This window comes from Tenrec ecaudatus, chromosome X (genome assembly GCF_050624435.1).
Source record: "Tenrec ecaudatus isolate mTenEca1 chromosome X, mTenEca1.hap1, whole genome shotgun sequence".
NCBI lineage: Eukaryota > Metazoa > Chordata > Mammalia > Afrosoricida > Tenrecidae > Tenrec > Tenrec ecaudatus.
In genome coordinates, this window is record NC_134548.1 from 104,072,795 (window position 1) to 104,088,281 (window position 15,487).

The 15,487-nt window shown below is 34.8% G+C and overlaps 1 protein-coding gene across 2 annotated transcripts in view; it reads left to right on the forward strand.

Annotated features, from left to right (window-relative positions):
• Window positions 1-15,487, forward strand: part of DIAPH2 (diaphanous related formin 2) — a 925,981-nt gene that overhangs the window by 445,169 nt on the left and 465,325 nt on the right. For both annotated transcript variants that reach the window (XM_075539526.1, XM_075539525.1), the window contains one exon: window positions 2,989-3,118. In XM_075539526.1, coding sequence (XP_075395641.1) covers window positions 2,989-3,118 — 130 coding nt within the window. The remainder of the gene's footprint in view (window positions 1-2,988; window positions 3,119-15,487) is intronic.

Consider the following 15,487-nt stretch of genomic DNA (forward strand, 5'->3'; position numbering starts at 1 on the left):
CTATTTTATTTGAATGTCTATGAATGGCCGAGGACTACAAGGTAGCCATTTTGTACATTCTTTTATATCTTCTCGAAAATAAATAATATTTCTCTTTCTTGCCTTGGCCTATTGCTTTTGATTGGTGGAGAAAGCATAGTCTAGGCAGAAATGTAAAGAAGGCAATTGACTCCTGGGTTGAAGAGATCTTGAAATGTCTGTGGTATAACTCCCACTGAGACTGAGCCTTAGTCACCTATAGATACTCTAAGTACTGTACACATACAGAAGCATAAAGGCAATGACGTGTTTCCTCATGATTTCCTGTTGTTATATGCTATATCGAGTTGGTTTACTCATCAGACTTATGTTCAACAGTAGGAAAAAAGGCCTGTTCTCAATCAATTAATTATTCTCATATTGAGCCCATTGTTGTAGTCCCAATGTCAATCCATCTCCTTGAGCATCTTCCTTTATCCTGGTTTTCCCCTGGTCGCCTTCTTCACCAAGCATGTTGACTGTTTATGGGTATTAGTCTCTCCTAATAACATGTCTGAAGTTTATAAAGTCTTGCCCTCCTTTTTCCCAAGAAGTATGTCTGTAATTCTTCACAAACAGATTTGTTCCTTCTCTGTGTGATGTTTTTCAAAAAAATAATTGTTGCAATACAGATTTAGCAGTTTGACTTCTACACCAAGGAAGGTGTGTCTCCAAGGTGTTAAAACAAGCACATAACTGTGTTTTTCCAAGATTATGGTAAATATTAATAGTCCAGGAAGCTCATGCACATTCTGCCTACAATCCTGATCTCAACAAACATATGTAGATACTTATTCTTCTGAAATGCTATCTTTTCTTGTTCCTTTGATTTGGAGCTATTAATTTTACTAAATTTATTAACAGAAATGAAAGTGTCCATTGGTTTCATTATTAATAAATGTTTTACTAAATAAAGCTGTTTTAAAAAATTAAACATGCATAGGTGTGCAGGCCAAAAGCAGAATGGTTATTTTTTATTAAAGCTATATATATATTCATTAAAGAACAGTAAAAGAAAATGATATTATAATGCTATTTTTCTCATTTTTTTCTGTGCTGATAATAGCTACACATTTTTTTATTTTAATAATTCATTATATACTTGTATACTTTTTTGGTCCTGAATACCTACATAGATATTACCTGTGGTTTTCTGTTGTGTTACATATTATTTTTAGTTTTCTTTTTATAGCTATAGAACTCATATGTTATCAATAATTTTCTTTCCTATAGCAATATTAGTTGGAATGTCTATCATACTCTGCAAAAAAAAAATACACTTTACCAACTTATAGTCCAGTAATCCCTGGAAAAGGATTCTTTTTAGGGAACGGCCCCATACATCAACCAACCCTTGTATCATCTATGGCTCTAAGCCTTGCTTAAGACAAACTACCTTTCAGGTCCTATTGCTTTTGTTCTTATAATTTGTCCTTGCCAGGTGTCATTTCAAATATGTGGTATTTCAAAGTGCTTGTGGGATCAGCCTGATGATGCAAGATTTTAAGTAGTTTACCTATAAAAGATAAGAAAATCTAAAATTTCTATAAGAAATAATCATGATCACTTGAATTCTCATCATTGTATCTTCAGTGGTTGTTCCTTTTGAGTTTTAAAACAAAAATATATTTTAAGTCGTTTTTACCATTGTAATATAAATACAAAGTATTTAAAACTGTAGTGCAATACAGTTTTAGTATGGTACATAGTTTAAATATTATTTATTTTTCTTACTTAAACAATAAACATTAAAAAACTGTGTAATTACAGTAAATATCATCTGTAGCCTTTTATAAGCCTAATTGTGAACAATACTCATTTATTTTAACCATGATAACCAGAGCTAAAATACTCCAAATCCGTTTTAATATCAGTGGACAAACCCATCATCTAAAGAGTAGAGATTTTAAACAGCCAAATAGAATGAGAAAACTCATTATGTTTGATCATGCTCATGCTTTGTTTCTACGTAACTCTAGTGTCATATGAGAGTTATAAATTCTGAGCACACATTTTTTCCTCTATTTTAAAAAAATCAGTCTAACTTTGACATTTCTTTTTTTTTTCACACCAACAGCCTTACATCATTTATTGTTAAACTTGATTAGGAAGCAAAAAAAACCCAAGGAATAAACCAGATTATTTGCCAATAGAAGTTCAAGTCATCAGATGGGGACAAAATTTGAGCCTGGGAAAATGCAGCCATGCGTGCCACCCTTCAGGGGGCTCCTTACAGCCCCAGCTTGGTTCTTCTCCAATGTCTTCTCTTGGAGTTGTACCTGATTTTATTACCGGTTTTCATTCGAATCCATTGGGGGAATGGGCCGATTCTGCTTCTGTTTCTTGGCCAGGAATCTCTTGATCCTGAAAGTCTTATGAGACGACATGGTGAAGTCGGAGCACCACCACACTCGGGGTGGCAGAGAAATGGAGAGAGGGAGGAGGGGGCATTTCTTAAAGATATGGAGACAACAAAAAGTTTATTTTCATCATTACTGTGTGATTAGATTCCACTTATATATCGCCGGATGAGAAAAATCTTGAGTTTCTAATGGTCATGATAGTATAAACCAGGGGAAAATGTCATCACTCTTTTACAATAATTTACATCACAGTTATCTAGAAGTGAATATAGCTTCACAACTGAATCTACAGTTTAAGAATGTATTTATATGTGTGATTAAAGCAAAGAATATAGAAATTGATTGCATAATGGCATGTTAACTTGGATTACTCTATTAATACATAAGTGGTCTTTTATAAGAACAGTTAATTTTGTCATAATGTTTAAATTTTCTGTAAATTTAATTTATCACATTTATTGTTGATTATATGCTCATTTTAAAATTCAGAATATTACTATTGAACCATAGTTATAGCATATTTAATTTATTCATATTTTTTCCTGTTGGAAGAAAATTTCTTGATTTTTGCTTCCTCAAAAATTTTGGTATTTTCCTTTCCTTTTAGATTAGAGATACTAAATCAGCAGATCAGAAAACAACCCTTTTGCATTTTCTTGCCGAAATTTGTGAGGAAAAATACCGAGATATCCTGAAATTTCCTGAAGAACTAGAGCATGTTGAAAGTGCAAGCAAAGGTAATTGATTTGCGACTCTTTCCTAAGTGTTCTGTGTTTTAATGGTTTAATTATGGAACCTGTGAGCATTATTAATTGTGAAAGTACTCTTTCTGTTTTTTAAAGGAAAAAAACGTGGTTTATAATAACTTCTACTTCATCATACATTGAATTTTTGTTGATCTGCTTGATAATTATGTTTCATTCTTATTTTCTGACACCAGTAGTTTATTTAAAGTTTTATATCTCTGATCAGGTAGTGTTGACTCATTCTGTTTGTGAGGGATTGAAGTGATTATTGTTTGCCAGAGAACTCTCGGAGAGGAGCTTTCCGTGAGAGCAACATGATGTTGAGTCAGTTCTCCCTTGAATGCGTTTAATATCTAGAAAGCAAGAAAAACATACATACTCACAGTTTCCATCCCAAGGATGACTGCAAGGTGTGCTGGAATTAATTTTAATGTTCTGAAGGGAGAGAATCTACTTTTTGCGGGACAGATAGGTAAAGGCTTCCTGGAAGAAGCAAAAAAGGGGAAGTTTGAGAATAATGATGTTTATAATTGGGGGTAATGGGACAGTCCTGCTTTTCTGAGGGAGAATAGCATATTCACAGCACAGAGGCAGAATGTTTTGGGGCTGGGGAAGAGAATTGTTGACCCTGAGACTGGAGCAGTAATGTGTCATGCACAGGATTTTGGTCTTGATTTAGTAATCTTTCAGGTATTATTGGAGAGTACAAGCAGGACTTGGCTCCCTGAAAGTCATGAGATAGCGCAAAAGAGAGAGCTCTGAGGTTTGAACTTGGGAGGTGTGTCATTAGCTTTGTCAGGAATTAAAGCTAGAGTATTGCCTACTCCTCTAAGAGTTTCGGAAATGAAAGTATCAAGGAAACATTTCTGAACGTGAAATCACATTTTCCCCTTTGCATAATAAAAGCTTGCCCTAAATCTTATATTCTAAATTGTACTGCAGTAATTCCAGTTCCCCAAGTTTATTATAAGCCATATAAACCTTTGTTGAATCATTTGAAACAGGGGAGTGGGGGGTGTCTATAAAACCCTGTTTGTGGTGCAATATTCTTCCAGGTGGTATGATATTTGCTACCAAGCTCCCAAAATATCTCCCTCAATTTTTCAATTCTGTCTTGTTTCATGGTTCCAGGATCAGGATGAGATGGTCTCTCTTTCCTTTTCTTTTTTTTTTTTTCAATTTTAAAGAAAGTTTTATGATATCATAGGATCACTGTACTTACTGTAAATGTAATAGCAACTCTATGAATATTGCATTTCTTGAGACTTGTATCTTGGCTTTTTTCATTTTTGAATACATCTTTGTGACTAGAGACAGGTAAACTGACATGTCCCAAATACCAATATTTAGAAAATGTGTGCTATAATTTAGACATGTGAAATGCTGTTGGGCTGTTTCTCAAATGGGTATCACTCGATGGTAATGACTTTGAGCTTTTGAGAACATTTACAAGGTACCCAACTTTGAGACAGTACTATAAATGTCTCCGTTTTTGTTTTCCCTGTCCAGTGAAGTGGAAATGAGCGTACCCCAAACAAACAAAGACCAACAACAAAAGGCAACTAAATGAGTTAGCATAACTAATACCATCACCACTGCCAGCAGCGTTTGCTGCCTAGGCGATTCCCGTGTGGTGCTGCAGATGGTTAATGTGCTCAGCTGGTAACTGAAGGGTTGTCAATTGACGTCTACCCAGAGGCACCTTGGGAGACAGGCTTGGCAATCTCCGAACATCCCTCCACTGGGCCATTGAAATCCCTGTGGAGCACTAGGGAACTCTGGCCTACCGTATGACCATGTTCACTGTAAATTGTAGTGCTATGCTACAGGTGATGCAGCATTTACTATTACCAGAAGGAAATTATCATAAGGATACTTTATAGTTCTCCCATTCTTACCAGTGTATGCGTTATCTTCCATTCTATTTGTTTATTTCCTACATCTGTACGGTCACTTTCATTAAATCCTTCCATATTTTCATTTAAAAAGCCCCCCACTTAGCTCTCCCTACGTGTCTCAAAAGCTACATTTTTTAGTTGTAATTTGATTATCTCTGCTTTTGCACATTCTTTGTGCCAGTGTGTTGGAAAAAACTGTTGCTAAAAATCCCCTTACTATATCACTGGTAGAGATATAGCAATCCCTGTTCTCAATTTATTTTAGCTAGTTATTTCCTTTCCTTATGAAATTCAGACTTAGATTTCTCATCTCAAAATGTTCTTGAAAACATCCCACCTGCTTGCTTCCCTCTTTCATTTCCTCCTAGTTTTCATTGAACTTTACCCAGACATATTTTCTCTTGAGCCCTTTTTATTCCTTTATAATAATCCTGTCTGTGTGTACGATTTCATGCCGCATCGTGGGCCTGAAGTCTCACCTGCCCTGTCCTTTCACACAACTGCCTGTCATTTGTCAAATCACTGTTCAGAATCCTGTGGGTTTCTTTTCTTTTGATTTTGGGTTGTTTTTTTTTTCTGTGTTATTAAAGCCTAGCAGAAATACCTTTGAATCAATTTGAAGGAAGAAACAAAATAGTGAAAGCTTAAGCCAATTATGTCTTATTTGTAGTTAAATACTTTCTCTTTGTATTTGATTCTATCATGTCTTGTTTGCTGAATATATATTTTGGTCCTGTTTGAATTACATTCTGTCACTTTCATTACTGCCTACACCATACATGTGGAAGCTTAACAGAGTTTATGGAGCAACAGAATTGAAAGATAATGGAATTTGAAGGTCCCTCATATATTCACAGTCAAAGGGTGAAAATAAAAATAGATCAATACTGTATAATTCATATATATTATGATGTCCTTTATTCTTGTGATATGATCCCTTTCTCTTCTTTTATTTATTTATTAAAATGGAGGATTTCAGATACGATTACATTATTTCAGTTTATAATTCAATCATGTAACAACATTTAAAGAGCAATCGCTTGACAAATTTTTTTCTGTTTTTTTTTTCATTGTTAGAACCCATATAATTTTTTGACAGAGTAAGGATGATTTCTGTCTGATATAGCAAATGTGTGTACTCTAGTTCACTCCTAGAGGTTACAAAGCATTAAAATTATCGAGGAACATAAACAGTAACAATAATAAAAATTAAACTTAGCATGAAAGGAAATCTGAGGAAGGAAATACATGTAATTGCTTGAAAAGCATAATTTATCATTTATTTTATTCATTGTAAGGCTAAACTCCTGAAATTATATGTGTCTTGACAAATGCAAAGCGGCGGCACAAATTTATCAAGTATTCCTAGAGCTTTGCAATTCAAAGATACTGGGGAAAATAGATCATTTTTACATTAAAACATATATATATATTATTGGGTTGCATGTAAAATTCCCATGAATTCTTAAAATAAAATGGATGTCTTATGAAAACTTTCATACTTGAAGCAAATTCCTCGAGGTATGTGTTAAGTCATCTCTTTCATTAAGGATACTTGGGTGGGAAAAGTTTGTGAAGCATTGCCTGAAGGGTGATAGAGCGTTTTATTTATTTTCATTTTGGGAGGTTGGCTTGGGCATTTAGTTAGGTAGATAGGCACAAGGTAGGTAGGTTATGCAGGGAGAAGGGAAGGACAGCATGAGGCGTGAGGGAAGAGAGTGTATTACTTCCTTCTGAACAGATCTTCTCATATTCTTTATGAAGTTCGGAATTAAAAAGTACAGTGTAATTTTATTGCCAGTAAAATTAATAGAATACTATTACCCTGTTCATTGTATTCTTTGTGATATTGTAAATCTCTGCACCTTTTCATTCATGTCTGACATGCCAATGAGTCTCTAGAGAGAACAATGGTTTCTGTAAAGACTGAATAGATTTAAAACATTGAAAATACTCTTGATATACCCCAATTAATTTATCTTTATTGATTGAGACACACATACTCATACATACCCTATAAAATATAGCTAGCTTTCTGGATAGGCTTGAAAAATGCTTACCCCACTCTCCTTAGTGGCTAGTACTTGAACACAGATTTGAGTATTTTCACAGTTTGATTTAAAACCTCCAGTGTTTTAATAGGCTGGTTGCAGGAATTAAGTGAAAAGGGTTAGTAAAGTTTAATTAAAAGCATTTCATCGAATAAGGGGGAAAATCATATTAATGTATTTGAAGGCATTATTAATCCTAAGATTTTTCATAAATCCAAAATGATTTTCACTGTGGGTAAATTAGTGCATTCCTACAAGATAAAGGCTGGTTAAATTTCCTAAAAAACAGTGTTAGTTTCTAATTAATTAAATAAATGATTAGAAATTTTAATGACGAACTACACCTTGCAAGAGCGACCATTTCCAAGTCACAGTAATAACTAATTAGCTATTTATTTATCCACCCTAACTTTCTAACAAGATTAAATAAGATGAAAGCTCAAATTAGAGACAGTACTATGGGGGTGGAGGGAATCCATTAAATAATTAAAGGAAAATAAAAACACAGAATTTAAAAGTTTAAGAAGGAAAGTAAAGCAAAAGAGTATTTTCAGAAAGTTCAGTGTTGCATTAAAGATCATCTAGTCCCTGTTAAAAGAGACCCAAGGTGACGTTTAGTCCAAACTCATCATTTTACAGTTGGAGAAACAGGCCCAGAAGGACGAAGGAATGGCCTGAGATCACACCATTGTGTGTTGGGAAAAGCATGCTAGGTTTGCAGATGCTGTCTACAGTCATCTTATTACATGTAATTAAACACAATTTCACTTCTTTTGTGGTCAAAAACATACAATGGATATTCATGCTCACATAATGAAAACTGTATAGAAAAATAAATGCTGAATAAATAAAAGATTTTCTACTTCCTTTACGAGTAGTCCAAAATCTCTCCAGTCCTATTTGGACAGACTCCTACTTCTCCTTTTACCATGCTCAAGTAGCACTGTAACCTTATTAGTAATTAACCATAAAAGGGGGTAACCTCCCACAATCAGAAAAAAAGGTTCCACTGGGCAAATCTTTAATCACATGAAATGTTCCTGCTGGGCAAGCATTGAGCAACTTGCTGAGTTAGTACACCCAGTGGTGTCGCCTGGGAAAGTTCTCTGTGGTCACAGTGAATGTTTTCATAAATGCAGTTTCCCTCGAACTGTGCTTTTTGTGAAGGCTGATTTAAGAGAACAGCATGCGGCTGTGAAATTTTGGTTCCTGCCCAGGAAAATGCTACAGAAATTGCGGTGATGTTGAACGCCTCTTACAAGCACAGCTCTAGGGGGAAAACTCAAGTGTCAGAATGGTTACCTCATTTTTAAAACTGGAAATGTCAGTAGATGACAAACCTCATTCTGAATGTCAACTTCCCAAATGGAGAAAAATGGCGATTTGGAGTGCATTTGGAGTTCCTTCCACCAGGTCAGACTGTTAATCAAGGTGTCTATTTAGAAGTTCTGTAAAGATTGCGTAGCTGTGTGACAACAAAGGCCTGATTTGTGACAGGAGGTGGACTTGTTTTGCCACCAAGACAACACTGCTGCTCAGGTAGCCATCTGAGTGTGCCAGTCTTTGGCAAAAAAGCAGCATAGCCTCTCTTGCCCCATGCACCTTACTCACCTGACCCGCTCCATGCACTTCTCTTTGTTTCCGTGATTGAAGTAGAGCCTGCAAGGATGGGGATTTGATAACATCGAAGAGGTGAAGTTTAAAACAAAAGTTGGGAGGCGGGGAGGTACCGTCAGCTATCCAAACAGATGAATTTGAAAAAATGTTTCCAAGAATGGAATCACAGATTTGACAAATGTATTAAGTGTAAAGGAGAGTACTTTGAAGGTGATAAGGTTGTTTGGTTTTAAATATATTAAAATACATAGCTTTGAAAATAGACAATTCCTGTTTGGGGAGGTACCTCCCTTGTATGCAATGTTGCGTTCAAATTTATTTATTTATTTTTGGCTTGTTTCCTTCTATCTGTATCTCTTAGACAATAAGGAGGACCTACTGTCCTCCTTCTAGGGAAAAAAAACCCCAAATAAATAAGTAATGAATAATTTTAAATAAAGAAAAAGTTCCCTCCTGCCAATTAAGACCTTTTGTATTCTGGCCTGTGGTCCAAGATAAAGTTTAGGTATCTGCTATTGCATGGAACATTGGAGGCATAGTGAGTTACTGTTTCAGCTTATATGCACAAGTTCAGCTGTTCAAATTCACCAGCCACTCTGTGAGCGAAAGATGAGGCTTTCTGTTCTTATAAAGTTTTCCAGTCGTCAGTAAGTTTTCCAGGGTCCCATGAGTCAGTATTGACTTGATGCCGATGAAGGGATTTTTTTGTTTGTTTGTTTTCCGTATCTGTGTTAATATATGCTTTTGTGGCCCTACTTATTGTTTCAGTGTCTTCAGGAAGGTGATTTTTCTCACTTTGGAAAATACTGCCTTAGTCAGAATTCAATGATGACAAGAACTTTATTATATTTGCCCTAAAACTCACTCTTGGTACAGTATCTCAAATAGAATTAAATTTTGAACAAATGATTTCTCAATTGATTATTTACATATATGTTTAGGATTGCCAGCATATTTCAAAATAAAACATTATAGGCAATTGACAAAAACAACTTGCAATTTATAATACAGAAAGAAAAGATCATAATGGATGTCAGAAGAGAATCTGAAACTTGCTTTTGAATAGAGAGAAGGCAAAATAACTGAGATAAATGATGAAGTAAATAATCTGAGCAGAAAGTATCAAAGGACAGCTCCAGACTAAAATCATTTCAAACACTGCTATCAAGTTGTTTCAACCCATAGTGACCTATTAGGACAGGGTAGAACTGCCATTGTAGGTTTCTGAGATTTTAACTGTATAAAAACAGTACTAAATATCTTATATCTTCTTGTTGAGTGGCTCTTGGTTTTGAACTGCTGACCTTGCAGTTAGCAACCCAACATGTAACCACTTTGACACCAGTGGATAATGCAGTGTTAAAGTGATACATAAAAAGACTTGGAGTGGGGAAACCAAACATTACAGTCACTTTCAGCATTTCTCAAGCTGAAAGAATTACCAAAAAAATTCAAGTCTCAAATTTTAATATTGAAGGACTCTATGGGCCAAATACTGACAAATGCAGGAAACATCAAAGGAAGGAATGCTGATCCACAGAACTGTTGTATCCCCAAAAGGCAGCATTTTCGAGCCTTGGATATCGAGCAACTCCCTTTAGATGTACTGTGGTGCCTGTTTGTGAAAGATAGTCAGTGGAATTTTAATGGTGTGTGGGATTGATTGATAATTTGCATGTGATATGATGTTATTTATGTGGCACAAGTAGGGCTCTCTTCCAATGGGTTGATCTGATAACTGTCTCCGAAATCATTTGAAAAAAAGTGAGCGCTGTCAACTCCGTGTCAGCTTTTCAGAAACTATTTCCATTGGTATTCTGCCAATGCCAGGAGCCTGGTTTATTGCTAATGCATTTAGTGCCACAGACTTTTTCTTACAAAAGCATTGGTTCTTGATCATATGCACCACTCAAAAGGGCTCAAATTTTAACAGTTAGATATATAGCGTATTATTAGTATATATTACATACAAAGAAACCCTAGAAGGTTAGGAAACAATAGAATTGATTGACAATTTCCACGAAATATTTGAGGCCCACTCGTATATTATCACATATATTATACAGTCAACTCCCATTAGCTCTTTAAGGGCTCTCCTTATTGCTCTCTCAGTAAGCAGTGTTGTAGCATCTGCGTATTACTGGTTGTTAATGTGCCCCCTCCAATTCTGATGATGTAGTCTTGTTTTTGCATATAGTCCAGCTTCTCAGGTTCTTTGTTCAGTATACAGTATCAGCAATTACAGTGAGAGGATACTGTCCCGACAGGTACTTATCTTGATTTTATACCATTTAGAGTCATTTCAGGAGGTCTGGTAGTATAGTGACAGACAGGGGTTAGGCTGCTAATTGAGAGATAATTAGTTCAAATCTACCAACTACACCATAATAGAAATAAGAGGTTTCAACGTAGGAAACCCAAAGTGACAGTTCTACTCTGCTTTATAGGGTCTCTGTTTCCCAATTGATTCATTGGCAATGAGATTCATTTGGATTTAAGCTGTTTCAATTTGAGATACATATTTCAACATATTTTCACAATTATTTTAAAAATTGTATAGGCAGTTGTCAGGGTTCCTAATCTTTTGTATCCTACAATTTTTTTCTTGAACAATGGAATTCCTTGTTCATAGGTATTCAAAGGTTTGTGAGCTTGTTTCAAGCTGAACTAACACCTCCTTCTCTTTATGTGTCTCTGGAGGCCCAGCCAATGTCTTTCACATGCATGAACATTTTCTCAACTAGCTTTCTTTGCTTCTGAAAATTTCTCAGTCGACCACAATATTTACCTTATCCTCTTCTTTTTGTTACTTGATGCTATACTCCCTTAGATCATATTCTACCAGTTGCAGTGTTTGTGATTGCTACCAAATATGAGAGTCTCCTGCTATAGGTCCAAATGTAACATCGTATTATCATAATAAATTTGGATCAGAGAGTATTTGTTAAATGGTCCTCTTATATTACCTGCTGTCTTTAACTCCAGAATAAAATATTCTGAGTACTTGAATGACCTAAAATATGGAAGCAGATATTTCATTTCAACTTCTCATTTAGTTAAGTCTTAGAAAACAATGTCTTTTTAAAAAGTCTTCTTTAAAGTGATGGTTTACAGAACAATTATGTGTTCTGTGGTTTTAGAAATCGTGACTAGGCTTACTCCTAGCCTGGGTTAATGACACAAAAGGAGCATGTGAGGGACTTTAAAGTCTGGTCATATTCTAATTCTTGTGAGTTCCAGGTTAGAAGAGTACATTGAGTTTGTAGAAGATAATCCAGCTAATCACTTCTATGCAATCTTCTGAATGTCTGTTAGGTTTTAACAAACATGTTTAATAAGTCAGTCTTCGAAATTTGTAAAATGTGCACGGACTTATAATAAGTGAGGATGGGAATGCAGTTTAATTTAAAATGTACTCAAGTTTTTATCCTTGCTGAATTAAAATGATCACATGTACTTATAAATATAAATAAGCAATTTCTGTCAGAATTGACATTACGTTATTATAAATTATTATTGTTTTCCAGTACGTTTTTGTCATTTAAGGATTTATCAAAGTGTTTGATAGTCTAGTAGTAGGTGGATGTAGTCATGCATTGAAAGAACAACTTAAAAAAAAGAACAACAACTACATTCTGTACAATATAAACCTTCAGAGTGTTTTAACACTGTCGTCAATAGTATACTGTCTTGCAGAGTTTGAATGTCCTCAGCTCATACAGAATTCAAAATTTCACGAAGAACTTGCCATTTTCATCATTATCATTATGCTATTGCTTCAAAGTTAAAAAAATAAAGAGACACAAAAAACATTTTGGGAATAGTGTTCTGCTATGTCTCATTATTGATTCAGTGAAATTCCATGAAATGATACTGTTCAATTACTGACCTGAAATGAGGGAACATTTTAAATACAAGGGGTTCAAGGAGGAGTAGTCATGTCGTTAAAGTATGCAGGAGTAGGAAATTGAGAGAAATTAAGAAGGAGCCAGATCTTTGCTCCTACAGAATAAGACTAAGGGGAACTTACCTATCTGAGATTTCCCCATCAACTGCCACTATAACAAAATGGGTTCAGTTAACCAATGAATTCCATGACTCTTGCTGCAGTGTTCACATCTACCAGCTCTGGTATTTGATATTCAGTAAGAGTGAGCTTGGATTCGGTGCACAGGGGTAGGATAGGGCTATTCTGGTGAGCACTGGAGCAGCGCAGCATTATAACTGCCTAAACCATTTGCCTACATTCAATAGTTTTTATACGTTTGAAATGTAATTATAAACCACAGCCGAGTTGTACGGGCCTGTACTGTGTGACTCCCTCTAATTGAGCTAGGGTCAGGATATAGATTCTGCAGAGAAGTGAGGCAAATTCATTTGTTGTGGTTAGGTATCTTTGAGTCCGGTCCAAAAGGATGAAACAATTGCACCTCCCTGCATTTGTTGTGTTTGAGCTCCTTGCACCCACTGAATCAATCCATCTGGTCCGGGTCTTCCTGTTTTTTTGAACCTCTACCTAGCATGATGTCCTTTTCTACGGCCTGACCTCTCACGAGGACACATCCATCGTATGTCAGACCTTTTCTTGGCATTCTTGCTTCTCAGCAGCACTCTGGGTCTACTTCTTCCCAGACAGATTTGTTTTTCTGCTGACAGCCCATTGTACTGTACATATTCCTTGCCATTGCCTTAAGTCAAATGTATCAATTGTTCTCTGGTCTTCTTTGTTCATTATTCAACTTTCACATGCTTGTACATGAGGCAGTAGAAAATCCCCTGGTTTGAGTCAGGCAAACCTCAGTCCTTCAAAGCGATATATCTTGCTCTTTGGCACTTAAAAATACGTCTTTTACAATAGATTTACCTAATGCAATATGTCCTTTGATTTCTTTATTGCTACTTCCAGGAGAATTGATTGTGGATTCAAGTAAAATGAATGGTGTGTGTGATCAATTTAAGACTGACATTGGTAAAATTCTTCAATTTCATGATCACCAGACTTGTAGGCAAATTTAGTAAATAGCAATTACAATATTCATTTGTTTCAGTTTTATATATCAAAGACTCATTTACTAATTCTATGTATAAAAATAGTTGGAAGGAAGCAGTCATTTTTATTTGAAGATCAGTTACAGTACTACAAAGAAAACCCTGATTTTCATTGGAAGATCATAACTGGCAGAGCGTCCTAGTGTGGTCACATCTGAAAGAAACATGTCCTGGAAATAATATGGCGGGAGAGGGGAATCACATACATTAGAATTATCTGATTATAATTCACCTAAGCAATTCCCAGTGTGTTTATTGGTCATTTGTGATTTTTTTTTCAATTTGAGAAATAGAGATGGTGACATTTAGCCTACTCACCACTCAAGGTGATGATAATAAAATCAAATACTCAGTATGATGGTGCCTCAGGAGAAAGGTGTTAAATATAACTATGGGTTTATCATTCATGCTTGCAGGAGGATATTAATTCCAGTTAATTTTAATCATGTTTTTATAGCAGTTTGCTAATTTCTATTTTGTAAGTGGAGTGAATCCATCTATCTAATTAAAATGCTTTTTATAATAATGTGATACTCTTTTCCTCACATGTTCTCAGATATGTAAAAAGCTGCATTATTTAAAAATAAGAGTAAGTTATCACAATGATTCTTCTTAATTAGAATAACTTTTCTGTACTTTCATAGTGAATTAATGCCCCATATTCAAGAGAGAACCAAGAGTTCCAGTGCCCTATTATATTAGGATGTTCTTTTATTTTAGTATCTATAGCAGTAGAAGAAAAGAAATAGCATGTTGTATGTAATATACTATTCTAGAGCAACTAATGGTAAATGTTTAAGGGAAAATAAAACTGCATGAATTAAAATATTATAATAATAAAATTATAAGTGTTTTCTTTTTTGAATTTTAGAAACATACATTTTGTTTCCTTTTATGGAAGAAAACCCAAAGCTGATCTTTATGCTAACTACCTCTTCTATACTTACTTTGACAGTTTCTGATAGCTAATAATGGTAATAATAATTTCTACCATTTATAAAGATATTACTAAGATTTAGGCGCTGCATTAAGGCTGGTTTCATGAATAAGGCAGTCTAGGATTAAAAGAAAAGTTCATTGCTCAAGGTTATGTAATAAAAGACCTAAGGTTTTATCTAATTCTAGGCTCTTGCTATTTCCACTATAACAAGAATAATATTAAAGACACTGCCAAAATTATCACAATTTTGTTAATAAATCTCCAAAAATAATAAAGCAAATGAAAGGCTAATAAATTCTTTATTTTAAGGAAAACATTATTATTATTAGAAACTTCTAATGGGTTCATAGAAATAAAATACTATACACTCAACCTATATTGAAATGTTAAATATGTGTGTGTATTGTGTTTTGAATTTTGGGTTTAATCATTTCTTTTCTTTCTCCATGCGTTTACAGAGGAAAAATTCACTTAAATAAAGAATAAATAAACCTACTCATCACTTAATAATAATAAGAAAGTAGTTTCCAAAATGCAGGGCACTATTTAAGAGTCAGCCATATATGAAAATGCTAGATGACCACATCATTGCTCAATGGCCAAATTACACCATTACACAGCTACCAAATTATATCAGTGCATAACTGCTACAACACTGAGAACCATGATCTGCCAACTTTCTTAATAACCTGAGTTGCCACAGTAGTATTGCTTTAAACTTACGTGTTTCCATTCATTCCTGTCAGACACATGCTCTTAATTTGCAAAATAGTCAGATTGTAGATTGTCTACTATTGTCATAAAG